The sequence below is a fragment of the Anabrus simplex genome, chromosome 4 (genome assembly GCF_040414725.1).
Source record: "Anabrus simplex isolate iqAnaSimp1 chromosome 4, ASM4041472v1, whole genome shotgun sequence".
Taxonomy (NCBI): domain Eukaryota; kingdom Metazoa; phylum Arthropoda; class Insecta; order Orthoptera; family Tettigoniidae; genus Anabrus; species Anabrus simplex.
Window position 1 is genome coordinate 238,447,247 of NC_090268.1, and position 27,702 is coordinate 238,474,948.

Sequence of the window (27,702 nt, forward strand, 5' to 3'; positions counted from 1 at the left end):
GTACAATTTAATATAACTGAAGTATGTAACTAGGATCGTGTAGATTCTTTAGAACAGTTGACATAAAAAACAATTGTGAAGAGAAAAATGGTAAAAAGCGCAATACCGGAAACAAATGAAAAATGCATATGAACAGCCGGAGGCTCCAAGTAGCCTACGCCAATGTCTCCACGGTATGCACTAGCCAGCGTCTTGGTGGGTGTGTTATGTACCAACTGATGAGCACAACATAGCACATGGGGGCGAAATGCTGGCAACTAGGATTGAGTTAGCTGGAAAATTTATAATGTCCAATAAAGGACCATTTATGTTGGTATTATAAATTTACTCATTTGGACAAATATTTCAGTTTCCCTATGGGAATCAACATCTGTATCATTAGTTTCTGCACTCAAAGAAGAATTCTCCACTGACATTAGCACCAAAGATACCCACGAGATGCTCACTAAGAGGATAATAAAGACCTATCTGTGTCGGTGGGACGTAAAGTCACCAGCATAAAAAAATAAAAATAAAAATAAATTATTTACCAAACGTAATATCAATGTTTCATTTAGAACAAATAATAATAACAATATTTTGAACTCGCATGGCATGAACAAGAATAGTCCTTATTGTAAATCAGACGTATATATGTTGACATGACAGGAATGCAACAAACAATATGTAGGGCAATCTGGGAGGAACATATCAGTGCATTATAAAGATCATATTAATGCCAAGAAATACGCTAGATATTTGGCTATGTGTGAATATATGCACGACGGCAGTCACCAGTTTATGAACATAGAACGGGACATGAATTTATTACATCCAATGCAAAAAGGTAGACATATAAACACATTAGAGAAGCTAGAAATGTATATGTTGCAAAAGCAGTATAGGGAAATAGTGTAAACAAATACACAATAGAGAAAAAATCTGTTTTTTAAGTAGGCAGTTCAATGTAAAAGTAAAAGGAAGAGGGAGGGAAAAACAATGGAAGATGTAGCTTAAAATCAACATCTCCCCTCCTGCACTACATGCTTCTCCTTGCTCCCCTCTGACATCCACGTACCATTGCTCAACAGTCTGTCGCCTCAGTTGGCACTATATAGTCCTCCACATCTCTCTCCATGGCTGCTGTATTTGAATGAAGTCGTCATTCATTTTACGCTTTGGGTTCTTAGTTTTGTGAAGAGGCACAGTAGAGCATTTTATTTTGTTATTTTCTCCTCCTTACAGATAAGGAAGGATCTACTTTATTCCTGGCAGGCTTAATCATTTCAATACCAACAGTTCATTAATAGAAATTGGACAAACTTTGTCAATCATCAATGTAAACAAAACAAGGGAACATTATTCCTACTTTTAATACCGGTACTTGAAGGACAAGGACTTGGAAGTGTATCAAGAGACAAGTGAGGTGGTAGTTTTAAGCTGAAGGCGAATGCAGTTTATAATATTTAACACACACGTAAATAATGACTAACATTGCACACTCTAACACATGATTTTTCAAGGTTATGTTTTTAGATAATTTTTTAGGAGATAGGAGTGATATTATTCCAATAGGTTCAGAAAAGCTAAGTGATTATAAATTATGAACTGTAGAAGAGAATCTATGTTCTCGAAACATGTACTCGTGTTAATACAGACAATAGATAAATATTGTATTTGCTAAGTATTGACAAGGTGGATCCAAGAAAAAGCGCATTAGTTGAAGAAATTTAGAAACGAGACTTCTGAGGAGACATCTGTCCCTGAAGTTTACTCACCATACATAAGAAATTAATATTAACATCGATGCTTTCGCAGCCTGTATTTGTAGCTTTTGTGCTTATGCTGTGTCAAGAAAACAAGGTGAAACTCTTTACATTTCGCAGAGTATTTTGCTCCTCGTCTTCGGAAGAAAATCTCGACTATTCATGAGGAAGACTTCTACAATAAAGAGGGTTTGAATTTAAGAATGTCCGCCTCCGTAGCGTAACGGTTAGTGTTATTAGCTGCCGTCCTCGGGGGCCCGGGTTCGATTCCCGGTACTGTCAGGAATTTAAGACTGGCAGGAGTGCTGGTATGTGGTTGAAATGGTACATGCAGCTCACCTCCAATGGGGGTGTGCCTGAAAAGAGCTGCGCCACCTCGGGATGAGGACACGAGTATACATTTTTACAATTTAAGAATGCTTTACCGTTGGTGCTGTAAGTGGTACGCTTATTCATCACCAGATGGCTTTTTGTATGCTGGCTCAGTGCTAGCATTCCAAGCGGGAGCTGACGACACTATTAAGCTACAATTAAGATGTTCGTTCCTATTACACCATGTGTGCGTGAGATGTAACAGAGAGGTCATCAGACGAATCAGGGCGAATGTGGTAGAAGAAATAAACAGAAAATAAAAAAATAAAATAAAGTGCAACTAAAGACACCCAGGATAGAATAGAACAGAGCTGAAGAATGGAGAAAAAGTGTATGGGGAAAAAACCATAGGATGATGCAAAATGTAAATTGTTTCACCTTGTTTTCTTGACACAGCATAAACCCAAAAGCCTATATCACATCTTCAAGAAATTAATATCTGATTGATTACTGGAGGCAAACACAGCTGGACATGGAGCTAATACCACTCTGTTCTACTTAGTGCAGAGTTTACCTGTTGTGGAAGCCTTTTTCTTTCACTCATCCAAGGACCTTCATAGTTTACAGAAAGCTGTGTGTTTCTATGCTTTCATGGGAACATCTGTTTGTGGTCCATAGTAAAATTTATTTTCTAACAGAAGGTCCTTCCAACTTGTATCATTCTGCTGATATCCATATACCAGTACTTCCTTGAATTCCTCAACAGGTCATTTTCTGCTCATGCCTCTCATTATTATTGCTCTCTTTTTCTTCTTCTCTCTCTCTCTCTCTCCTCTTTTCATCATCATTGTTTTGTTTGCCTCCACCTGATTTCTCATTCCCTGTTGTTTATCTTTCCATTTACTGCATTGAACTGTTCTTGCACCTCACATCTGTTCTCTAAATCACAATATTTTCAGCTTATAGCATTGTATTTATTCCTTTATCTCCATGTGCTCTTTTTGCTGTCCTCATGGTCATCTATCACCAATCTTAACAACAAAGGTGAAGATACACTTAACTGTTTTAGTCCAGTTTCAGTTTCTAACTATTGTATTTATTTGTTCACTTCCGTCTGCTCATAGCTGCTGTGGGGACACTCTTCCTTCTGGCGTTTTCCCAGTTATCTTGTTCGTCGGTGCACTGTATGGATTTAGCTCAGTTTTACAGCTGGATGCCTTTTCCAACACGAACCCTATATGAAGGGATGTATTTGCTGTTGTGTGTTTCTGAGGTGGTTTGTAGTGTGATGAGTTGTATGTAAATGAAGATTTGTATTAAAACTAACACAAATACCCAGCCACTGAGCTAAGGAATGAACTCCAAGTTTACCGGGAATCGAACATGGGGCTCTCTGAACTAAGGGCCATTATGCTGACCATTCAGCCAAGGAGCCAGATGCTCTGGACACACTGTAATTTCTTTATTTAAAATATTTCAAATCAAAATAATTTTTCAGTATTTTAAAATTTATTCATATATTCCTTCAGTGGCTTGTTGACACTTTTCATCAAACTGAAAAGTTAGAGAGGAAAAAGAATGTTCTTCCCGAAATTTGAGAGGTCACCAGAGTAAGAAACCACACCCGGGCGACTGGAGTGGGACACCGATGATGATGATGATGATGATGACCAGAGTAAGAATCATTGTCATTAATATGTTTCCCTTTTCCAACTGCAGCCAAGTCCAGGTGTTAATGGCATCTATCCATCTTCTTCTATCTAATCGCCATTGTTGCTCCTCGCCTGTGTCCCAATTCAGGTTTCTTATTATTATACCGTTTTTAATTGAGACCAATTACCTTAGTCTGGGTCTTCTTCTCGTTCTCCTTCCTTCAATATTATATTCTCCATCATCCTCTTTAGAATTCCTCTCTCCTCCATCCTCTTAACATGTTCAGACCATTTCAGTTTATTTCTCTCCATTCTGTTGAAAAGCTTTTCTACTCTATTTCTGTCTTGACATCCTTATTTCTTACTCTTCTTGTCTTTCCTATCATGTGAAAAATTCAATCTCTCTGTCCTGGATTTTACTCTCCTGTCTTTCTGTCAGACCAGAATGAGAATGCTGCACAATATTATACTAATTGTGATAGATGTCTGTAACTGAATCATGAATTGAACATTCATTTTAATACTTCAGCTTAAAAACTGCTCCTGATTGGTCATTATTATTGCTTATATCCTTTATGAAAATGAATGGAAAGATAGTAAAACTAATGTGAAATGTCTTTCAACTCCTGCTTCTTTTAAAGCCTGTTATTCATTTTTGATATTTAGAATTGCCCATTATGATTTGTTGATTGTAACCACTTTCTGAAACCTCTCTTTCCTAGGCTCGTGATATTTATGAAGAGGCTATACAAACAGTAACGACTGTCAGAGATTTCACCCAGGTATTTGATGCTTATGCCCAGTTTGAAGAACTAGCCCTCAGCAGAAGAATGGAAGAAGTCACAATGAAAAGCAACCCAACAGAAGAAGGTACTGTTTCTTTCACATATATATTGTCGCTGCGCCTGAAAAAATCACTGCATGCCATTTTGGTCAAAAATTAGTTATGTAGCTTACAGGGGCCACTTCATTACTAGGAATAGTCCCCTAAAAGCCACTGCCATGTGCCTCTCAAATATTTTATGTGTTATTAACAAAGAAATAAATCCATCTACTATATGTGACGCCGTAAAATTGTGAGCCTCCAAAATCCACTATAATGAATAGGTCACATAACGGGTGTTACTTAGTTCATTCTGTGCCTTCATCACCACATAGCGGTTGGTGTGTAAATGACATTGCACTGGAGATTGCAGCATTATCTGTTTGCATTTGTTGAGCTGTATTTTTGTGTTTGACTTAGTAGTTCACTATGAATGCCAGAGGTAACTGACTTCCTGAATGAGAATAAAACCATACTCGACATATACTTGTGATGTTGGCTGTGGAGCAACAAAACGAAATAGAAAATACATGTGAAAATCCTATGGTGGAAGCAGTGATAGTTATGTTGCATTTCATATGCTATACTGTCCTTTTCAGTAGAACTTATCAAAATTAAGATTGCTCAATTAAAATATTAAAACGGAAATCATTTTCCTAGTACTCTGTTAGAATTTTGGTCGTCTGTCTTAAGAACCCCCGAATGGTGTTTAATTTTGTTCCAGATCCTGAGGACCACATAATTCCTCTCGGTGTTGTTTCAAGTGATTCGACACTAGGAGCAGTGGAAGAGCTATCTGTATTCATAGATCTGTCTGTTATCAATTCTGATGAGCTGTGAAGTGTTGCCATTGTTCATAGAAACAGAACCAGTGAAGAAAGCATTAATGAAAATGTAGAGGAAGGTGATGAAACATGTGGAAGCACAATGGAACATCCTGATGTAATTGAAGATAGCCCTGGTGAACTTACAGGCAATCAAAAAGCTCAAATAAATAGGAAATTTAGGGAATCCAACAAGTGTTTGAGAGTTCTTGGTAAAATATATCATGGAACAAAACATGTCTTTGGTGGTTTGAAGGGATGTAATCACTATTGTATGGTTTTTTGTTGGTTTGTAGTGTAGTGTGTTGTCTGAATATGAAGAGGAGAGTGTTGGCAAACACAAATGCCCAGTCCCCAAGCCAGAAGAATTAATCAGACGTGATTAAAATTCCCAACCCAGCTGGGAATCGGACCAGGACCCTCTGAACTGAAAGCTTCAGTGCTGACCATTCAGCCAATGAATTGTACTTTTCTTTCTGATTGACAAGGGAAAAAAAAAAAAAAATCTGAAAAAACATTGCATGCAACAGTACTCAGCTTCAAGGATGATACATACATATCTTCCTATGACAACATTTTTCTATTTTACCTACGTTCCACTCATCAAGATGGGTGGAATTCAGCCATGTTTGCTCCCATTTAATGGAAGTTTGTAATACATACATACATACATACATACATACATACATACATACATACATACATACATACATACATACATACATATATACATACATACATACATATAAACAATGGCCTTAATTTATATTAATATAAAGATAAAGCATAGGCGTTTAGCCCAACATCCAGTCTCTGGTTTGACTTACAATTTTTGTGTTTAAGATACTAGGTGTTGCCATTATTGGCATTGTTCTTCAAATAATAATAATAATAATAATAATAAATTTAAATTAAATGGCGTAAGGCTTTTAGTGCCGGGATGTGTCCGAGGACTTAGGCTCGCCAGGTTCAGTTTTTTATTTGACACCCGTAGGCGACCTGCGCGTCGTGATGAGGATGAAATTATGATAAAGACAACACGTACACCCAATTCCCGTGCCAGGGGAATTAACCAATTATGGTTAAAATTCCCAACCATGCCAGGAATCGAACCCGGCACCCCTGTAACCAAAGGCCAGCACGCTAACCATTTAGCCATGGAGCCGGACATAATAATAATAATAATAATCAGACATTGTGGTCAAGATAATAATCGGATTTGACTTCCTGAATGAGAATAAAACCATACTCGACATATACTCCAGTACAATTCAGTATTGCTGTACGATGGGCACGGGAAGGCTTTACTTTACTCCAGCTTCAAATGCGGGACAATATGAGAACTCGGCTAGGACTGATGTAGACGTGTCTGTGGACGGGGATGGTGGTGCTAGTTGTTTCACTGCAATTGTGGAGCCTGAATATCAAATCATTTAAAACAAGGGACTACTAATCGCCTAGAAGCCAACAATTATTATTATTAATAACTCTTCCTCCACCTGTAGGTTGCCCAAAGGCAAAGAATTCACAATACAGTGAATATTGATTTAAAAAATAGTTATAAAGAAGTGTAAAATTAAAAATGATTTTGAACTTAGATCTACAAATTTAAACAACAATGAAAAACAATTAATATTAATGACAATTTATTAAAACCGTGCAAGTGGCCGCGCGGCTTGCATTCGGGAGATAGTGGGTTTGAACCCCACTGTCGGCAGCTCTGGAGATGGTTTTCCGTGGTTTCCCATTTTCACACCACGCAAATGCTGGGGCTGTACCTTAATTAAGGCCACAGTGGCTCCTTTCCACTCGCAGCGCTTTCTTATCCCATCGTCGCCATAAGACCTATCTGTGTCGGTGTTACGTAAAGCAAATTCTAAAAAAAAAAAAAAAAAAAAATTGCAATTAATTAAACAAATAAATTAAAAGTTACAAAAAAAATTATAACATTTGAAAGGTTTTAAGAACAACGTGGTAAAACATTTGTACCAAACTTAAAAAATAAGTATTATTCGGACTTGAGGTAAGTTGATCTTAATCCGATGAGTACAGGTGATGTCTCAAAATGAGGATAGACTCCCTGAGAGCTTTCAGCCCCCAGTCCACGAGTTCATTAGTGCTGATTCCGAAGACTCTCATGATTTCCACCACCTTTTCGGGATCATCTCCCTGGCACTGGTCATAACACCTGTCACTTGAATATCCTCTAGCTGTTTTTAAATTTTTTAAAAAATATGGTACTGTAGGCAAATATATATATTTTCTTTCATCGTCAACTTTGTCTGGTTGAGTTAGTTGCGACTCGTATCTTATCATGGGGTGTAAAATATAGCCCACTTTTCCGTTAAGAGCAATCATATAAGTTTTCCTTGTGCTACCATTTGTTACAAGACCATGAACCTCCTGATGTACTTGAAAGCCTTTGTCTCGGAGGGACTGTGCAATAGATGACCTGTTGGTGTGGTAGCGGGTGTTTCTAAAAGTTTCACCAAAATGACAGAAACCCAAGATGTGAGCTAATGTTTCAGTCTCACCACATCTCCTGCAATGGGTATCGTGATGGGATCTTCCTGGTATGGCTCTTCCGGGCGCATTGCATGTCATTTTCAGAGCATCTCTCCACTCTGAACTCAAGATCTTCATGCCTTCTTATCCAATGATTACAAGGAGTGAATTCTTTATAAAGGCAAAGTCCCTCCCTTTACTTCATAGCTGACACCATTTCTTGAATTTTTGATCCCTGAGTACAGTTCTAATTTTCTTGGTATTGTATGTACCATCTCTATTTCTAATGCTGATGTTACCAGAGCCCACATTAAGCTTTCTCATGCATTCGCTAATTTTTTCATTCAAGTTCCTAGTTTCTTTGATATATTGGTTTCCGGACCTTTGCAATATATTACAGCTCTTTATATGTTGAAGCACAGGCTCCCTGCTTGCTCAAAGTACTCCACGACCTTTATATCATTTATTGGTGTAGGTCATTGAATCTGGAGTATTGGTAGGAAGAGGTAATCTCTCCTTCAGTATACATTTTATTGCTTTATCAGCATCTTCTAGCGCTGAGGCATTTTCTGTAAAATAACACTCAGAAAATGGTATGTTAATGTGGGACATATTGCAGAATTCAGAATAGTAAATTCAGAATTGTGAATTCTACTGGATCGTAATGGAACATCAAATGGTAAGTTATCATCATTTGCATTACCAGGACAATCTAAGTCATTATTAGGTTTATTTCTTTATGCTTTGAGGCTTCATTTTGTTTTGAAAGTTATTAAATCCAATATCAGCTTGCTAGGCCTCTTGGAGCTTGGAGCTCACTAGAGCACTGGTAGGTGTCTTTTTTAGGTTTCTTGTTGGATCTTCATGACTCTCTGGCAATCCCATTGTTCATTGTTCTTCAAGTTCTAATCTCTTATTCCACACTCCTGCCCCCACCAACACTCTCATTTAATATATATATCTATTTTTTTTTCTTCTTTTCTGAAAATGTAAGGTGCACTAAAGTGTAAAGATTAATTACCCTTTTTTCCTCCCCTTTCTCATGCCGTAGTTTTAGATGCATAGTTCATTTTTTTCTGTATTACAGGGCATCAAATATGTTATGATTAAATTGTTGTATAGTATTGATAAAGGTATATGAAAGTTTAATTTAATATTTCTGTGGCAGATGACATCGATATTGAATTGAGGCTAGCCAGATTTGAAGATCTCATGGAACGCAGGCTATTGCTGCTGAACTCTGTGCTGTTGAGACAGAATCCTCACAATGTGCATGAATGGCATAAAAGAATTAAACTTTATGAAGGAAAGCCTCATGAGGTAAATTAGTTTTTATTATTTGTATTTTGTACAGTAGATTCATTAGTTCAGCCAGTAAAGAGATAAAGAGAGGAGGTTTGTGTACAGTATTTACTACTTGTTCCTAAAGTCATTAATATACAACATTGGAATCACATGATGTGTACAGTTAATAATAATAATAATAATAATAATAATAATAATAATAATAATAATCATCATCATCATCATCATCATCATCATCATCATCATCATCATCATCCTTTCCCATTATCCAGCTCCTGCCAGATTGGGGCATTTATGGCACTTCTCTACCTTCCTTTCTCCTTCCATCATTTTGTCCCAGTCCAGGTTTCTTCTCCTTGCACTTCTCTTTATTGAATCGATCCACTTTGTTCTAGGTGTGTGTGTGTGTGTGTGTCTCTCTCTCTCTCCTTTACATGTCCAAACCATCTTTCTTCTCATTTTCCTCTCTAGTATCCTTTCCAGTATTTTTTCCACCTCGTGATAAGAGTGTGATTCCACTATAGTTATCACACAATTTCTTCCCACCCCTCGCGCTCCTTTAAAGACTGCTATTATTATTCCCTTTCCCCAGTCTTCTGGCACATGTTTCTGTACGCACTTTAACAATCTGTATACCCTTTGTAATCCAACAGGTCTAGCAGCCTTGAACATTCCCACACTAATTTCATCCCCCTGGTGCCTTCCCCATTTTCATTTTACGGACTGCTAATTTCACCTCTAGCATTGTTATATCATCTTCTACTGTTGAGTCATCACATCGTATTACTACAGTCTCCTCTGCACAATTTCTCACATTTAGCAGGTTATTTATTTAGTTCTGAGTATTGTCCCAATGAGCTATTAGCTCGAGGAAGGGGCTGCCCTTTACAGTGATGGCTGTACGATTAATGGTAAAAAATTTTAACATTCATAATAAAATATATGTTGATTGCAACAGTAATGGCAGTACACCGAGGATAATTAACAGTTATACAAGTTGTATCAGAACTATGCCGACGAAAAAAATCAGGCATGCTCTTCATGTTAAGAACGACGGTGCAATGAGATTGGCGGAGAAAATTTTTCTTTTCGAGAAGATGAGGTTGTTTTGTTACTTCCAATTGACGAACTCTCCACATTTGCAATGCCAGAGCTCCAACCGCTGCCATTTTTTCAGGGAAAGGAAGGGAGGGGAAATGGGGTGTATGTTGGAGACAGAGAAAAGACCACATGTGTGCACAAGTTTCCTCGTTCTACTCACACAAGATTGTCCTTGTCTCTTACAGGCAGTATCCACAGTTCGTTTATTAAACAGCTGTAACTGTACACACAGTACAAGAACACACTGTAATTAAGATACAAGTCAGTCAAGGAATCGTTTCTCCTCTTGTCTGTTAGTTGCAGTAACGTTCCTATTATTTAACATGCGTGAAGATGCAACGCTGCTGCCCCATGATTGTATATTCCTTCACTCACAACATTGTAAATGGAATGAAATATTGAACGAAGGAAACAGTACGCCAAATGGTTTGTGTACAGTAGATGTTCATTATGCTTCCCTCCTACTTCGATGTGCAGTTCACAATGGTGTAGTAGTGACCTTTGGACTCTGTCCAGGGTGTGTGGTGTGTCGTGAACTACCTGGAAAGCTGCCTGTATCCTTGGTACAAGTTGTTCTTCCCTTTCTACAGGGTTCGCATGTTAGTCAATTTGTGCAGAACAAACTTGTACAGTGCCTACTGGGGCTGGGAAGTGACTATGCGAAACAAATAAGAAACTCTTGCATTCACATGGAGTTCACCTCTGTTTCCCACTTCCCTTCCCTTCCCTTCCCTTCCCTTCCCTTCCCTTCCCTTCCCTTCCCTTCCCTTCCCTCCCCTCCCCTTCTCTCCCCTTCTCTCCCCTCCTCCGATGCACAGCAACAAGCAGTAGCTGGCTCTCTGGCATTGAAAATGCGGCAAGTTCGTCAGTTTGAATTGTGCGCCCAGAAGTAACAAATTAACCCCATTTTCTTGAAAAGAAAAATTTTCTTAGCCAATCCTATTGTACCATCGTTCTTAACATAACATGAAGAGCATCCCTGATTTTTTTTTTCGGTATAGTTCGGTATAGTTTCCCACTTCAAGTACCTCGGAAGCACAATATTGAAAGACAACACTGTTAGGCAGGAAATAATCAGCAGGACACAGAAAGCATCGAACTTCTACAGTCAAGTCCATGTACCACACTTACTTCGTACCAGTCTGCACGTACGGTTTAGAGACATGTACCCTACTAAACAAAGACTTCAGTAGAATCCAAGCAACTGAAATGAGATTCATTAGAACCATGAACCAAACAACCAGAAAGGACAAGATCAGAAATGAAGTGAATAGGAAAGTAGCTGGTATTGAGGTTCCTATTATCAGTGTCATAAAGAAACTCAGACTTCAGTGGTATGGGCACATAATGAGAATGAACAGGGAAAGAATCTGCCAGAAAATATTTTGACCTTAATCTTGTAGGAAGAAGACCACAGGGAAGACCAAGAAAACATTGGATAGAGACTGTAAGATTAGATGTGGAGGAGAGGGAATACAAATGGGAGGATGTACTGGATCAGAAGATGTATGAAGACAGAAGGAGATGGCGAGCGCTTGTACACCACACCCGGGAAACTGGAGTTGGGAAATGATGATGATGATGATGATGATAGTTCTGATACATCTCTATTTAAATGTGGCAATAATAATTAATACATTTCTGTGTATTTTTGTAATATCTAAAAATGGACCTTAAATATTGAATATTTTTAATACTCCTTAACTCATTTGACAAATTGTTATAGGATGCTGAGGTTGAATATGCTGTATATCATTGCCACAAGACCTATCAGTGTCGGTTCGACGTTAAGCAATTAAAAAAAAATAAAGAAAAAAAGGAATATGCTGTACTTTTTATTCCATACCTTGAAGAAGATACATGACCAGTGTATATCTGATCTACTGACCTATACCAAACACAGAACAACTATGAACATCGGCTCATCCAGTAACGTGCTTCCTGCTGAGCTTTGTTGCCGCCTCCACTGACTGGTGACAGAAAGAGAGATTCAACACTGTTCTATGCTCGCATTGTACACACAGCATTCTCCTTAAACACGGTGCACTCCAAATTGAAATTCTTGTATGGGATAAAGCTCTAATCCTACGGTTATCCGTGCTTACAACTAAGTTCAGAAGTGGTTATAATTACGATGTGAGATGGGTAGGGAGCAATATCTCCTGGAAGATGTCCTCCATTAGTTATTTGTGAACGCAGTACTTAACCCATGCGAAACTGTTATTATTCGTTAAGATGTAATCTACACTGCATGCCATTTGGACTAAAATTTCCAGTGGCATCTTTATAAGGTAAAATAAATACATAAATTAATTCAGTGGAGCAGTTTTCATTTATTGGGTCAGCTCATATCAGCACTGTTAGTAATATTAGGAGTATAACTACATTTACTGAAACAATGAGAATAAAACAACATTACCTTATTGACTGAAAAGTCGAGGCCCGCTATAAGCGGAACTTGTAGGACTTCTTATTTCTATACCTCCTCCCTTTTATCTTCATCATCACTCATGTGTGAGTCAGAATCACACTCCCTAAGATTACGAGTTCCTGAATTGTGTTGTGTCAGGCAAGTTCTCTGTGAAAATCCTCTTCCTGCAGCTTTTAGTGTGTTAAGGCGCTGGCTTTCTGAGCCCAAATTGACAGGTTCGATCCTGGCTAATTCCAATGGTATTTGAAGGTGCTCATATACCTCAGCCCCATGTTGGTAGATTTACTGGCAAGTGAAAGAACACCTGTGGAAAAAATTCTGGCACATCGGCATCACTGGAAACTGTAAAAAGTAGTTATTATTAATAACAACTCTATTCTGAGCTTTATGTATGAGCCGTTCATCGTCCACAAGTCAAAATGTATTGTTTAACTTGACCACTTCACTCTTCACTTTAGCCCATATCATCTCAATCAGATTATATTAATAATGATACAGGGGCAATCGGATGACTTGGTGGCATAATTCTAACACAACCTAATCTAATTCATATTTTTCAACTTTTTTATATTGCATGACACAGACTAGTAACTCTACTTTTGTGTCTGTTAGATCATATGGAGTGTTGTGTTCCTGCAGCCACTGCTGTACAGTATATCTGATTTATGAGAGCAATGATGGGCAGTTTGTCTATTACTTTAGAATGGTAGCTAGCGTTATCCATTCTTATGATCGATCCTTCTTTTTAGTAATTCAGAAAGTGATGAACAAACCAGTATTTAAATGAGTCAGCATTCGTTTCCAAATGATAATCTGAATCCTTGCTGTGAGGACGGGAATGAGAAACTCGCTTACTGTCATGCACGAAGCCTGGTTTTTGCCGACCCTACTTGATATAAGGATACTCGCAGGCCTCCTGCCCTGGATGAATATTGCCATATGTGCTTCCTGGAATCGTTTTTTAAAATCCAGGTTTCACCCAAATACGAGTGTAGAAGTAAGATCTGTCACCACCAGAAATCGGTTGAGTATGCACTTTATGCAAACATTTTGTCTGGTGGCAACAGTGTTGCTACCATCATTGATTCACTTGTATTTGAAACCAAAGTATTTCAATAACGGGTACATAGAAGATACAGAGCCTTAATAGTTAATTTTTCCCATTCATTAAATACAACAATTGCTTAGCTGTTGGAAATTCATTTTCGTTCAAGTCAAATATTGTTCGGCGTAAAACACACATTTCAAAATCAATCAAATTTGTTGCACATTTCTGAACCATGCAATGTTTCCCCAATGTCCAAATTCAGGCTTTTTTCCTATAATATCAGACACTGTATGTACACGTACACTGCAGCTTTGAGAAAAATTTATGTTCTAATGTACTTCTGCATTTGAAAGTTTCCATAAAAAACCATGTATATATGTATGTATGTTCAGTCCGTCAGCGATGCCGCTTGTGGGATCCTCAACAGCTCTGCCATCAGCTGTCATAGATGACCTAGGCATCACTGAAGAGGCGTACTAGGGAAATGAGGAGTGAGGTAGTTTCCCATTGCTTTTCTCACGGAGCCAGAGTTGCTATTACATATCAGTCTGCCAAGCCCACTGAAATGCATACACCAACCGACCCTACGAGCAACATTTTCACACCATTTATAGCAGGGACTGGCTGCATAATAATTGGCATTACTAGCATCGCTCATACCTCAGTCACTTTCATATTGTCAAGGCCAAGGATAAGACAGAGACAGATCTATGAAAGTAACAAGATTGCTCTAGCCTATAGCAGAAGACATAGTGCACTGTAAACACTAGGCCCATCCAGCAAAGGCAAATAAAGAACCATACCCACTATAAGTTATATTTGTCGCCTGATTGTAAAACTTTATGAGTAATACCGCTATAATGTGTTCGACTGCTACTCGGCTTGCTAATACATATTATGAATACAAAACTTTCAGCTCGCAGAATGTCTTAAAACTTCCACCGCACTAATCTGATACTGCAATACTATTAGCCTAGCCTGTATTTCGCCAAGAGCGCTTCTTCAAACACATTTCCCCAGCATACCTAAATACTTTGGCACCTTCTTTTCTTTCTCAGTCATGTGGGAAAAGCAAATGTGGAAATTATCCTTCAGTTCATTGGCAAATGCCTGGTCGTAGAATCATGGGGTTTGGACGGACACCTCTATAATTTTTAATACTGTCACATAGAATCACCAAAACAATTAATTGTGTATGGTTTTTCTGTGCATAAAAATATTGAACACAGTTTGCCAGCATGTCATGTATTTATCTGGGCGATTCTGTGCTATTCCATTGGCTGGCGCAGAAGGGTAGCAAATCTGGCTCCTCCCTCATGTTCATAGTTGTTCTGTGTTTAGTAAAGTTTGATAGTTATGAATGTCTTCCCTGTACTTAATGTCTGTGTTTAAGGAGATCGTACAGTTTTTATGCTTATACCTGAGTAGTGCTTCAGAGTATGTCTTATGCATTCTGACAGATAAGATCTCAATGGAGAGCTTCAAAAAAGTTGTATTTATAGTTTATGTAATCTTAAGGCTCTTTTTTTGAAGTATTTCAAGTTCAATTATTTCTTCTCTATTGCACAAACCCCAAATTACATTCATGAAAAGTAAATGCTTCTATGTAGTTAATCCTATGTCCCGTAATCTTTTCAGCACTTCTGTAACAGCATTGATCTTATGTTCTGTACGAGATATATGTTCTTGCCAGCATAAATTTGTCTTCAGAATAAGACCTAAGAATGTAAATGAACTGACTCTTTCCATAATTCGAGTCTTAATTTTTACTATTTAAAGAGGTTGTTGCATAAGATCACTTGTGGAAAAACATACATTTATTTGTATTTTTAGAAGTATTTAAAACAAGTACCAAAAACCAAACCAAACCCCGTGGCACTACAGCCCTTGAAGGGCCTTGGCCTACCAAGCGACCGCTGCTCAGCCCGAAAGCCTGCAGATTACGAGGTGTCGTGTGGTCAACATGACGAATCCTCTCGGCCGTTATTCTTGGCTTTCTAGACCAGGGCCGCTATCTCACCATCAGATAGCTCCTCAATTCTAATCACGTAGGCTGAGGAGACCTCGAACCAGCCCTCAGGTCCAGGTAAAAATCCCTGACCTGGCCGGGAATCGAACCCGGAGCCTCCGGGTAAGAGGCAGGCACGCTCCCCCTACACCACGGGGGCCGGCAAAACAAGTACCACACCCGGGAAACTGGAGATGGTTTAGGATGATGATTAAAACAAGATTACTTTCAGCGAGTCTACCGAGCTCGATAGCTGCAGTCGCTTAAGTGCGGCCAGTGTCTGATATTCGGGAGATAGTAGGTTTGAACCCCACTGTCGGCAGACCTGAAAATGGTTTTCTGTGGTTTCCCCATTTTCACACCAGGCAAATGCTGGGGCTGTACCTTAATTAAGGCCATATACTCCTCCAGCTATTTTGAAATTCTCAGGCCCACTCCATTTTCTGCCTCTTGGCCACCACTTCCAGTATAGTGTATATCCTTCGTCATTCTCTTCATTCCTTTCCCCTTCCATTTAACTTCGCTCAAACTCATCATTTCTATACCCTCTTTATCCATAAAATTCACCACTTCTTCTTCCTTTACCGAGCTCGATAGCTGCAGTCACTTAAGTGTGGCCAGTATCCAGTATTTGGGAGATAGCGGGTTCGAACCCCACTGTCAGCAGCCCTGAAGATAGTTTTTCCGTGGTTTCCCATTTTCACACCAGGCAAATGCTGGGGCTGTACCATAATTAAGGTCATGGCCGCTTCCTTCCCACTCCTAGCCCTTTCCTGCCCCATCATCGCCATAAGAACTATCTTGAGTCGGCGCGACGTAAAGCCCACCTCCATGATATTGGATACTGGTTGCCCCTTTTTGACAGTTCCCCCAGCATCCAGGGAACTGTGCATCATTTGCAGGGTATGCCCTAAACTTTTCCGAGGCAAGTTTACGAATACCATATTCACATTTAGGCTATTATTACAGTAGAGTCACCACTCCCAAAGGCATTAATACTTACTGCCAGGTGTAACTTTAGACGGCTCCTCAGGAGTACAAACGACATTTGCAACTGTTTCACTGAAGTGTAGAGATTGCTGACAGAAGGAAGTTCCTCCATTTTATCTCCCATTGGGACTGGGGTCCTCCTCGGCCATCTAAACCATTGACCATGTTCTCCTGTGTGGTGAATTTATGTGTCATTTCCTACACAAATGCTTTACTTAGCTTCCATATTTTTGGAAGAAAAACAGCAGGAAAATTAAAGATATGGCTGGGGTGACTGAATCTAGCCATTTGTTGCTCCTTTTGGGTGTCAAATTTGGTAATGGCTGCTGATCCTTGACCAGACAATCGCAGATAGTACCGTCCATTGTCACATGTGGTAGCAGGATGATCCTGACCTAACCATATTACAGCTAATAACATACACTGATTTTTAGTGATGATCAACCACGAACCTGCTACGCAGGCGTAGCAGGGGGAGAGGTGATACTCCCACGTGGCGCGTCCCAAGTGGCGGATAGGGGGGTCCTAACCGGCTTGCCGGCGGACTTGAGGGAAATAAAATACCTCTCACGGACCAAACACACACCCCCTGTGGGTGGGGGAGGCAGATGAATAATACACCCACGGTATCCCCTGCCTGTCGTGAGAGCCGACTAAAAGGGGCGACCAAGGGATGGTTGTATTCGAACCATGCAACTACATGTGATTAGTACCACCATGCGGAGAACACCAAGGGTCGCTTTTACTTGTGCGTAGTACCACTATATTAGGTACGAAATAGGTTTGTGATTAGTAGCACACAGGAGCACCGCGCGGTCGGCTTTTGCAGTACCTGTGATTAGTACCACCATATGAGCGGGACCCTGGGATGATAGCTACCATGGACCTGCCTTACCTGTGATTAGTACCCACTATATGAGGAACACCACAGGATAGGGAGAGGTCCCTGTGGTTAGTACTCTTATGTGATGAACATCATAGGTTTGCGTTGCCTGTGAATGGCGCCGCAGAGTGAGAAAAACATAGGTCTGTATTAATGTCGAATTTCATAAGCTTTGAGTAGTACAATAATGTGTGGAATACCGCAAGTCTCTGCTACCATTGATTAGTACCGCAACAGGACAGATACCATGGTTCTACATTACAAGCGATAAGTACCATTCTGAGGGGCCTTTGACTTGTATTTTGGACCCATTTAGACACCAAGCATCCTCGATTTGCCTTGGAAGTGGTCCCTTGGTCAGTAATACTATTAACTATGATAGTTTTTTGAGTCGGATCCACTGATTGTTTTAAATTCATGTTCATTCATTCATTCATTCTTCATGGCATTTTTTATTTTGGTCAGTGGATAATTTTGAACTTTTACTTTGTCGTTTCATTTCGTACTATTAGGGGCCGATGACCTCGATGTTAGGCCCCTTTAAACAACAAGCATCATCATCATCATCAGTGATGATCAAGCAAGTTGGCCATACGGTTAGGGGCGCACAACCCCACTGCCGGTAGCCCTAAAGATGGTTTTCTATGGTTTCCCATTTTCGCACCAAGCAAATGTACCTTAATTAAGGCCACGGCCATTTTCTTCCCACTGCCTTCCCCTTTCCTATTCCATCATCGCCATAAGACCTATCTCTGTAAAGCAACTTGTGAAAGGAAATTTAGTGATGACAGGCAATTAGGTAGTAATTTGGTTCCATTTCATCTTTCTGTTTCTTCCTTTTCTTCCTCTTTTAGTTAGTAGCATGGACTGGTTTCGGTGTTGATAATTGGTTAGCTATAACCTGAACAAGTCGTGCCTTTCATCCCACTTCTTCAAGATAATGAGCTTCAACTCAGTCCTAATGATGTGCTACAGGACTTAGAAATCAATAACACAAATTTAAAATTCTTATTCTGTGCCTTGGAAAATATTGACTCTTGCGACTGGATCAGGATCCATTTCCTGATTGAGATGTTTTGACAGTTGGAGAAGAAACAGTTCATTGAACTTTCATATGATACCAGGTTGGAAAAATATCTTCTTGAAAGTACGATATGTCTACTCCAAGCTTTCTGACAAGAGCATTGAATTTCTTGATGCTTTTCTCAAAAACAAAATAATATGTTTGAACAGCAGTTTTCTATACCTGTTTTCATAAAAAAATAAGGGTAGAAACAGATTGTAATTGGGGGTTGACATGAACACTAAAACTGAGTTAAAATTCAACCTGATATAAAGAATTAACTTCAACAATGCAAGCTAAAGTATCCCATTAAAAGTATATTTTGCTAATTGTAATGGTGTGGTATCTATAACATACTAGCTGATGTACCCGTGTTTCACTATGGAATTCTCAGAAAGGCTGTTTTTGTGGTTTTCCCAACTGAAGTCAACATAGTTCATTGCAATGACGTCAATAGGAATGTAACAATTAAAAGCAATGTTATCATATAAAATACTCGATCAAATGAAAAACTCTACATTTTCTCACTTTTAATGAACAGTACTACGCTGCCGATCTAACAGTTGTTACGTATCTTCAAGTTTTCAGATATTTTAGTCTTACGATAAATGTATGTGAATGCATAGGTAGTGAAAACGCCTAATCATAAAATCAGTATGTGCACAGATACCAGAAGCGCTGAGGTCAAGGTCACGCCTTATAGAAAACACCAGTTGTGTAGCGTATTTAAGGTACGGTAGCTCGGGCACCAAGCGACGAAGGAATCAGAACGAAGCGTTATGAATCAAAGTAAACAAACAAGACTTCAGCAGAGTCCGCGCAGTGATTGACTGGACCTATGCCCCGGAGGTATGTCGTGGTAGGTACATGAGAATAGGGAAAGTAGGGGAATAAAGTACACCTCAAGACCACAAGGTTCAAACCACAAGATGTATTAATAACATGACCAAAGGGAAAACGTAATACAAGCAAGTAAATTCACACAATAGTAAAACAAGTTACCAAAATAGTTTCGTTTGACTAGAATTTTCAGAGTGCCATAGTTACACAATAATTTTAAAAGGGCGATCTTTTAGACCGAGACTAGACCTGGGTAATAACCCGATAACTGGGAAAACAACCTAATTTTACACTTGAGGAATACACTCGTGGAACAATAAGCAGTTTGGACTCAGAATAGAATAATATTATCGCAATTAAAGAAGGAAACTAACAGCAATCCTGAACATTTAAAGAGAGATAAGGTACGACAAATCGCACACCAAATACCAATTAATTTGAAATAAGCATAGGCCACTTTTACAAATCGAAGGACATGAATTTTAAAAAAAAAAGAGAAGGGACTGGGAATGGGAAAAGAATTGACGTGAATGGCAAGGATGGAAGGAGGGAAAAATCAGGCTGCTGTCTCTGTTTTTTCTCTGAAATCACACGCACACAGGATGTACAGAAGGTAGTAACGGAGAAAAATGTTCGTTCGACCACAAGTCCTTGCAGAAATATCACAAACACTGAAGGGTAGAAAAAGTCTATGCCAAACTGCATGAAGTGCCCAGGCATGAGTCAGAGTTCGAAAAGACAAAGTAGGCCTAGGTTAAGATGTAAGAAGCCAACATTTTTTTTAAAGAAATCAGAACATAAAGATTGTAAAGTCTGCTCACGCTGCACAGCGAAGAAGTAGTCTCTTAGAGTTAAATTATAATTTAAAAATTGGCACGGGCCAGCCATGCGAAAAGGTGCGTGCTCCTGCCGCTTTTATTCACAGAGAATGCCTGACTGGTCATTCGATGGATACGGCGAGTTATATATACTGTAGCAAAGCGAGGCCCAGAACATACTGGAATCAGGTGACGTAATCAAGTGCAGAGCAGGCAGCAGGACGAACAGGCAGTTGCAGATGAGGCGGGTGAGGAGACGGAGTAGAGTGTTGCCAGTAGAAATGTTGATAGCAGCAAGGCAAAGAAGTAGGCAAAAAGGTAAGACGATAGATGAACATAATAGCATAATTTTGGGAGCCCGTAACACAGTCCAAAGTTCCAGTGTTGGAACGACCAGACCGCAGACAACTGTGAACACTCCTCTGCAATTATTCTGTTAAATGTGCACAGTGCTCATTCTAATCAGTGCCTCAGAGCAGGGGTTGAATAGTTCGAATGCTATGATGAACCAGTTTGTTACGCACCAGTATTATCAGAAAATATATGAACCAGAGGAATGGCATGATAAAGAAGAGAGAGATCTAACTCCCCATCTACTTCCCGCCAGTGTTCAGGGAGGCTGTTGTACTCAGTTCACAGCAGTAATCCCATCTCTCGGAGATGAGTGGCAGCAGAAGACACAAAAAACATCACAACAAACAGTGGTAAATGTAATGTTATTGTTGATCAATTTTATGATTTTTCTATATTGTAGGCCTTCACATTTAGTTTTCTTCCGACTCTGTGATATTAGGGCATCTTATAAAATAATTTATATTGTAGACTGTAGTTCCTTATTCCCTGGCTTTATATATCGATTTTCATTAAAATCTGATTACCCATTTTCTCGTGTCTCGGCGCTGATATGGATTTAGCATCGAAAATGCAAATTCATGAATAATCTCTGTTATTATAGCCAGTAAGGTTAAAATGTATAAGACATAAATGATCGGAAATTTAACACCATATACCACTAATAACATAAATGTTTGAGAATTAAATTTTAAGGCCTTACCCTAAACTACCATTTCACTCAACGCGAATAAAATTATTTATGGCCTAGATTGTAGCGACTTATTCCCCGGCTTTACATACCGATTTTCATTATCTTCAGCCGTTTTCTCGTGATGCGCGTACGTACATGCATACAGAAATTACGGAAAATTAAAAAGTACATTTCCTTGCTACTGTGGACACGACAGATACAGGAATACAAGTGTTTTTAAATTATGAGCAATGTACAGACAAAACTCGTGTATGTATATTATTTATATGTATATTATGATTAAATTATATCGTCCTCCCTCTAGCAAGCTAACAAATCTGCAAATTGTCAAAAAATTAGGAGAGCTGAAAGAAGTGATTACTTATGTAAAATCAATTTTTATAGTTAATGATTGGTTTTTGTGTTAGGCATACAGAACGAGCTGCAGATGTGAGACTTTGTCAGAGGGTAGACATTATATAAATAATAAAATCTAGACCAAAACTTCAGAACTACAGATTCCCAAGTTTGTCACTTTCGCTAGTTTGCCATAGTGGGGACAATATTGTTTTGTACCATATGATTCAGTACTGTTTTCTTCTAACACAATATCCTTTATAATTTTAGCTGTTGGTGGTTGTTGTTGTTGTTGTTGTAACCTAGGAATGTAGAAAGATTGGCGAACAGTGATTTAAATAGTGCTGAACATGTTGACTGGTCTGAGTAAATATCAAGTAATGTTCAGAGTGAAGTGTGTATGAACATGGATGCATTTGCTGTACCTTCCACTTGTACAGCGCGAGCCTCATGGAGTTGTTGGTTATTCCTTGTGCAATGCCTGGGTGAGTGGATGTTGTAATAGCTGCCTGACCCCACATAGCTCGCCCAGTGATGTCATGGTCTCGGCTAGTCTGTGATAAGCTTCCGTACAGCATATGGCATGATTGCTTTTTACGCAACTGTAATTGCTGGGTTTAATGGTTTCAAAGCTTCTAAATTAAGTGTTGAACAGCATATTTTCATGTGCTGTAGATTTTAAAATATGATTCATACCAAAACCTTGAAGATTCATGAGGTTGATTTGCAGAGAGCCTGAATATCATCATATGTTACAATGCCTTTTCAACACTTACTATAAAGGGTTAAGGTTTTTTAAATTTTCAATCTGATTATCCATTTCATCAAAGTTGATGGGTTTTCTACAGGCATGCGTGAATGGTACTATGGCGACCATGCCCTTGTTTACCAAAAGGCGACATGCAGAAAGGACAGCAACCCTTGTGGGACTCACCCTGTAAGTTGAGCTCGCTTGCAGGGTGATCTCTAAAAACTTCTTCAGCTTATCCCAGTTGTTTCTGGGGTCACTGGAACCAACCAGGACCATGTTGGCTTTGGCCAAGGTTTTAAGGTCAGATGTCCTTCCTGATGCTACATGATATTTTAGAAGTAAATCTCAACCCAAGATCAACCAGGATTCAAAACTCAGCCTTCTATGTGTGAAGTCAGCAGCTAAGCTGCTGAGCTAATCATGCCCCCTTCTTGTGTTCTCTCTCTGTTTTGTTTAGGTAAACTTCTCGACTGCTTAGGAAGTTGCTGAAGCAAATGTGTTTTATCCTTCAGTATAACATGTAGATCATAACCATCACATTATTTGTTATTGTCTATAACAGACCAGAGGTGTTAAATTAACATAGGGTGGTTGGAAACAGTGTGAACCGGGTATATGAGTGTTAGAGGGTTGCTCATTCCGATAATTAATTTGAAAAAAGAATTCCGTATCGTGCACACTTGTCATTTTTTAGATCGTTTGCGGGCGAATTTAGATGGGCTTTGTGAGGGAGTGTTGCTGAATCTGCACTTGGCTTAAGATGGTTTGAGAGCACCAATCGAAGAATGGAATTTTGCTAGGAGAGGGATTTAAACGGGGACCTCCGAACTGACAGGATTATGCCATGGCAAGTACGCTACGGTTACACCAGCTGAATCCTATTGTGTGTTTGTGTTTGATGCTGTTTTCTGGCATGGCTCTGAAGCAGGTCCCCATGCACAGATTTACCATCACCTCGCAAAGCCCATTTATTCACCCACAAAGCGATCTGATTGGCTAACTTCAGCAGCTGATAAAATGACAAAGGCATGAGATATCGAATTATTTTTTTCATCTTATTTCTGAGCATGACTAATCCTCTAACACTCAAACACCTGGTTCATGTTGTTTACAATCATCCTGTACATACATGTATTAATAATCTGTCTCTCATCACAACCTCTCGTAGGACAACAGTGAATTTTTAAAAATGTAAGCATAAGTGTATATCTATATATATAAAATAAGAGTTTGGTCTGTACATTGCTCAGAATTTGAAAGGAATGGTATTTCTGTATCGGTCATGTCCGCAGTAACAAGGAAATGCACTTTTTACTTTTTCATAATTTCTGTCTGTTTGTATGTACATGCATCACGAGAAAACGGCTGAAGAGAATTTAATGAAAATCGGTATGTAAAGTCGGGGGATGAGCCACTACAATCTAGGCTATAAATTATTTTATTCACGCCGAGTGAAATGGTAGTTTAGGGGAAAGCATAAAAATTTAATTCTCAAATATTTATATTATTAGTGGTCCTATCGATAAATACTGCATAACTAAGGTCGTATAGAATTAAATTTATGATCATTTATGTCTTAACATTTTTACCATACTGGCTATAATAACAGAGTTATTCATGAATTTGTATTTTTGTTGCTAAATCCTTATCAACACAGCCACAAGAAAATGGGTTAACAGAATTTAATGAAAATTGGTAGCCTGTGTAGAGTCGTGGAATAAGAAACTACAGTCTAAGCTATAAACAATTTTATTCTTCCTGGATGAAATTGTTGGTTAGGGGAAGGCGCATAAAATTTAATTTTAAATACAGTACCTATGTTATTGGTCCTATCAAAAGGTACTACATAACAAAAGTTACAGAGAATACAATTTCCGATCATTTATGTTGTATTCAGTTTCACTGTACCACCAACTATAATAAGAGTGGTATTTCAGAGTAAGAATAAAACTAAATGTGAAGACCTACAGTATCAAAAATGCATAACATTGATCAACAATAACATTACATTGACCATTGTATGTTGTGATGTTCTTTGTCTCTTGTGCTGCCACTCAACTCCGATAGATGGGACTACTGCTGCGTACCGAGTATAACAGCCTAACTGAATATTGGCAGAAAATAGCTGGGGAGTGTTAATACTTTCTTCTTTAGCATGCCATTCCTCTGGTTCATTTTTTTTTAATTGGCTTTACGTCGCACCAACACAGTTAGGTCTTAAGGCGATGAAGGGATAGAAAGGGACTAGGATTGGTAAGGAGCGGCCATGACCTTAATTAAGGTACAGCCGCACTATCTCCTGGATGCAAGCTAACAGCCGCGCGCCCCTAAATGCACGGCCAACTTGCCCGGTGGTACATTTTCTGATACTGCTTTTACGTAACACACTGGTTCATCATAGTATTCCAGCTATTCAATCCCTATTCTTGCGCGCTGTTTTGAATGAGCAGTGTGCAATCTTAAGGTAGAGTCTCACTTAGTAGTATGACCTGGTCTAGAAATAAAATATAGGCGTATTCTAAATTAGAGCACCAAAAGTCACTAAATAACTCAAAATTCAACCGGAAAAGAGCCATTTCTTAAGAAACGCTTCTTCTTCTTCACTGTTATTAAATTCTACATTCATTTTATTCCATATTAGCAGTGAAGAGGAGGTTTCTCCTCTGGCTTGGAGGAAAAATTTGCCTCCAAGTCAGAAAGATTTTTCCGCCGCCATTGTAGTGAATTGAGGTTTATTGACTCATCGGGTACTCCTAGGAAACAGATTAGTAACAGGGGATAGTTTTTGCCCTGGGAGTCTCCACTATATGACCCCCCCCCCCTCTCCACCAAAAAAAAGACGAAGAGTGTTCACGGATCACGGCTGTCTGCGGCTTGGTCATTCCAGCTCTGCAACTTTGGACTGTTAGATCAGCAGCGTAGTACTGTTCGCTAAAAGTGAGAAAATGTGTGGTTTTTCATTTGATTGAGTCTTTCATATGAACGCATTGCTTTTAATCGCGCCGTTACTACTGATGTCATTGTAATGACCTATGTTCATTTCAGTTGGGAAAACCACTAAGACAGTCTTTCTGAGGATGTAAAAAGGCAGGTGGAGAGTGAGTGTCTACCATTGTAATGAAAACTCCCCTACCTGATTGTGACTGATGGTAGGCAAGCGGGCCTACCATTACAATGAAAATTCCCTAACGCAGTCTTCATATGAGAAAAGACATTTGGTGACTTGCCCATTGCGTTTCTAGGGTAACGTTAAGAGCTATGGAATTTAATACACTCTTGCTCACAACGTGTACACTACGTAACCTAGAATTCTTATACAATGTAGAATTCCGTAGCGAAGCAAGGGTACATCAGCTAGTATCTCACATATTTTTTGTAACTTTGTTAATGAATGGTTCATGGTGTGGGTTACTGTGGTCACGTCCTAGTTCGTGAACCATGGGCAATGGCTGAGTAGCCTAGTAAGTGGTCCTGAGAGTCCGGATACCAGTTGCTATGGAATGAGAGTGGGCATCTCGGATATATTCTGATCATGGTCCTCCTTTGCTCAGGCGGCTAGGACTATACAATCCACCTGTGGTCCGTAACCTGTTAGGGGAGAGATCCTCACTTGGACTCTGTGTAAGTAGGGTAGCATCCTGCTTCATGAATTTACCAAGCTCAAAACATTTTAAGCAAGCAAGGAGTAAAGGAGTCCCACTCCCATTTGACAGGTGAGGGACTCCTTGGAAACAACTTGGCGAACAAAATGGAATTCGATAGGGAGCTATCAATATTAATGGGGCTAATGGAAGAAAGAAAGAAAGTAGAACTGGCTAATTCAGCTAAGAGAATGAATCTGGATGTGCTAGGAGTAAGTGATAATCGGGTAAGGGGAGATAACGAGGAAGAGATAGATTATAAAGTGTACTTGACAGGGGCAGAGTATGGTGTAGGGCTGTTTATCAGGAATACCATTTTATGCAACATATTAACTGTTAGGCACGTAAATGAGTGAATGATATGGGTAGATTTGTCAATTGAAGGAATTAGGACGAGAATTGTCTTAGTGTATTCACCGTGTGAGGGTGCAGATGAGGATGAAGTTGACAAGCTTTATGAAGCATTGAGTGACATCGTGTTCAGGGTCAACAGCAAGGATAGAATAGTGCTAATGGGCGATTTCAATGCAAGAGTTGGAAATAGAACTGAAGGATATGAAACGGTGATTGGTAAATGTGGGGAATATATGGAAGCTAATGGGAATGGGAAGTGTTTGCTGGACTCTGTGCTAGTATGGGTTTAGCAGTTATGAATACATTCTTCAGGCATAAGGCTATTCACCGCTAAACATGGGAGGCTAGGAGAACCAGATCCATAATAGACTATATCTTAACCAACTTTGAATTCAGGAAATCAGCTAGGAATGTATGAGTTTTCCGGGGATTTTTCGATGGTACAGACCCCTATCTGATCTGTAGTGAACTAATTATCTCTCGGCCTAGGATAGAGAAAGTGAAATCTGTCTGCAAACGAATAAGGGTAGAAAATCTCCAGGACGAGGAAATTAGACAGAAGTACATGGATATGATTAGTGAGAAGTTTTGAACAGTAGACAGTAAGCAGGTTCAGGATGTAGAAAGAGAATGGGTGGCATACAGGGATGCTGTAGTAGAAACAGCAAGGGAATGCCTAGGAACAACTGTGTGTAAAGATAGGAAATAGCGAACATCTTGGTGGAATGATGAAGTGAGAGCAGCTTGTAAACATAAAAAGAATGCTTATCAGAAATGGCTCCAAACAAGGGCTGAGGCAGACAGGGATTTGTACGTAGATGAAAGAAACAGAGCGAAACAAAATTGTTGAATCCAAAAAGAAGTCGTGGGAAGATTTTTGGTAATAATCTGGAAGGCTAGGTCAAGCAGCAGGGAAACCTTTCTGGACAGTAATAAAGAATCTTAGGGAGGGAGGCAAAAGGAAATGAACAGTGTTTTGAGTAATTCAGACCCCCGGGAATCACTGGAGAGGTGGAGGAAATATTTTGAACATCTTCTCAACGTAAAAGAAAATCTTCCTGGTGGTGTTGCGAAGAGCCAAGCTCATGGGGAGGAGGAAAATGATGATGGTGGAGTAACGTTGGAGGATGTGTAAAGGATGGTAAATAAACTCCATTGTCATAAAGCAGCAGGAATAGATGAAATTAGACCTGAAATGGTGAAGTATAGTGGGAAGGCAGGGATGAA

General features: G+C 39.3%; 1 protein-coding gene across 3 annotated transcripts in view; it reads left to right on the forward strand.

Moving 5' to 3' along the window:
- fand (Pre-mRNA-splicing factor SYF1 fand) overlaps nucleotides 1–27,702 on the forward strand; it is a 235,098-nt gene that overhangs the window by 135,961 nt on the left and 71,435 nt on the right. For all 3 annotated transcript variants that reach the window (XM_067145461.2, XM_067145462.2, XM_068227497.1), the window contains 2 exons: nucleotides 4,432–4,579; nucleotides 9,030–9,181. In XM_067145461.2, the coding sequence (XP_067001562.2) occupies nucleotides 4,432–4,579; nucleotides 9,030–9,181 (300 nt within the window). The remainder of the gene's footprint in view (nucleotides 1–4,431; nucleotides 4,580–9,029; nucleotides 9,182–27,702) is intronic.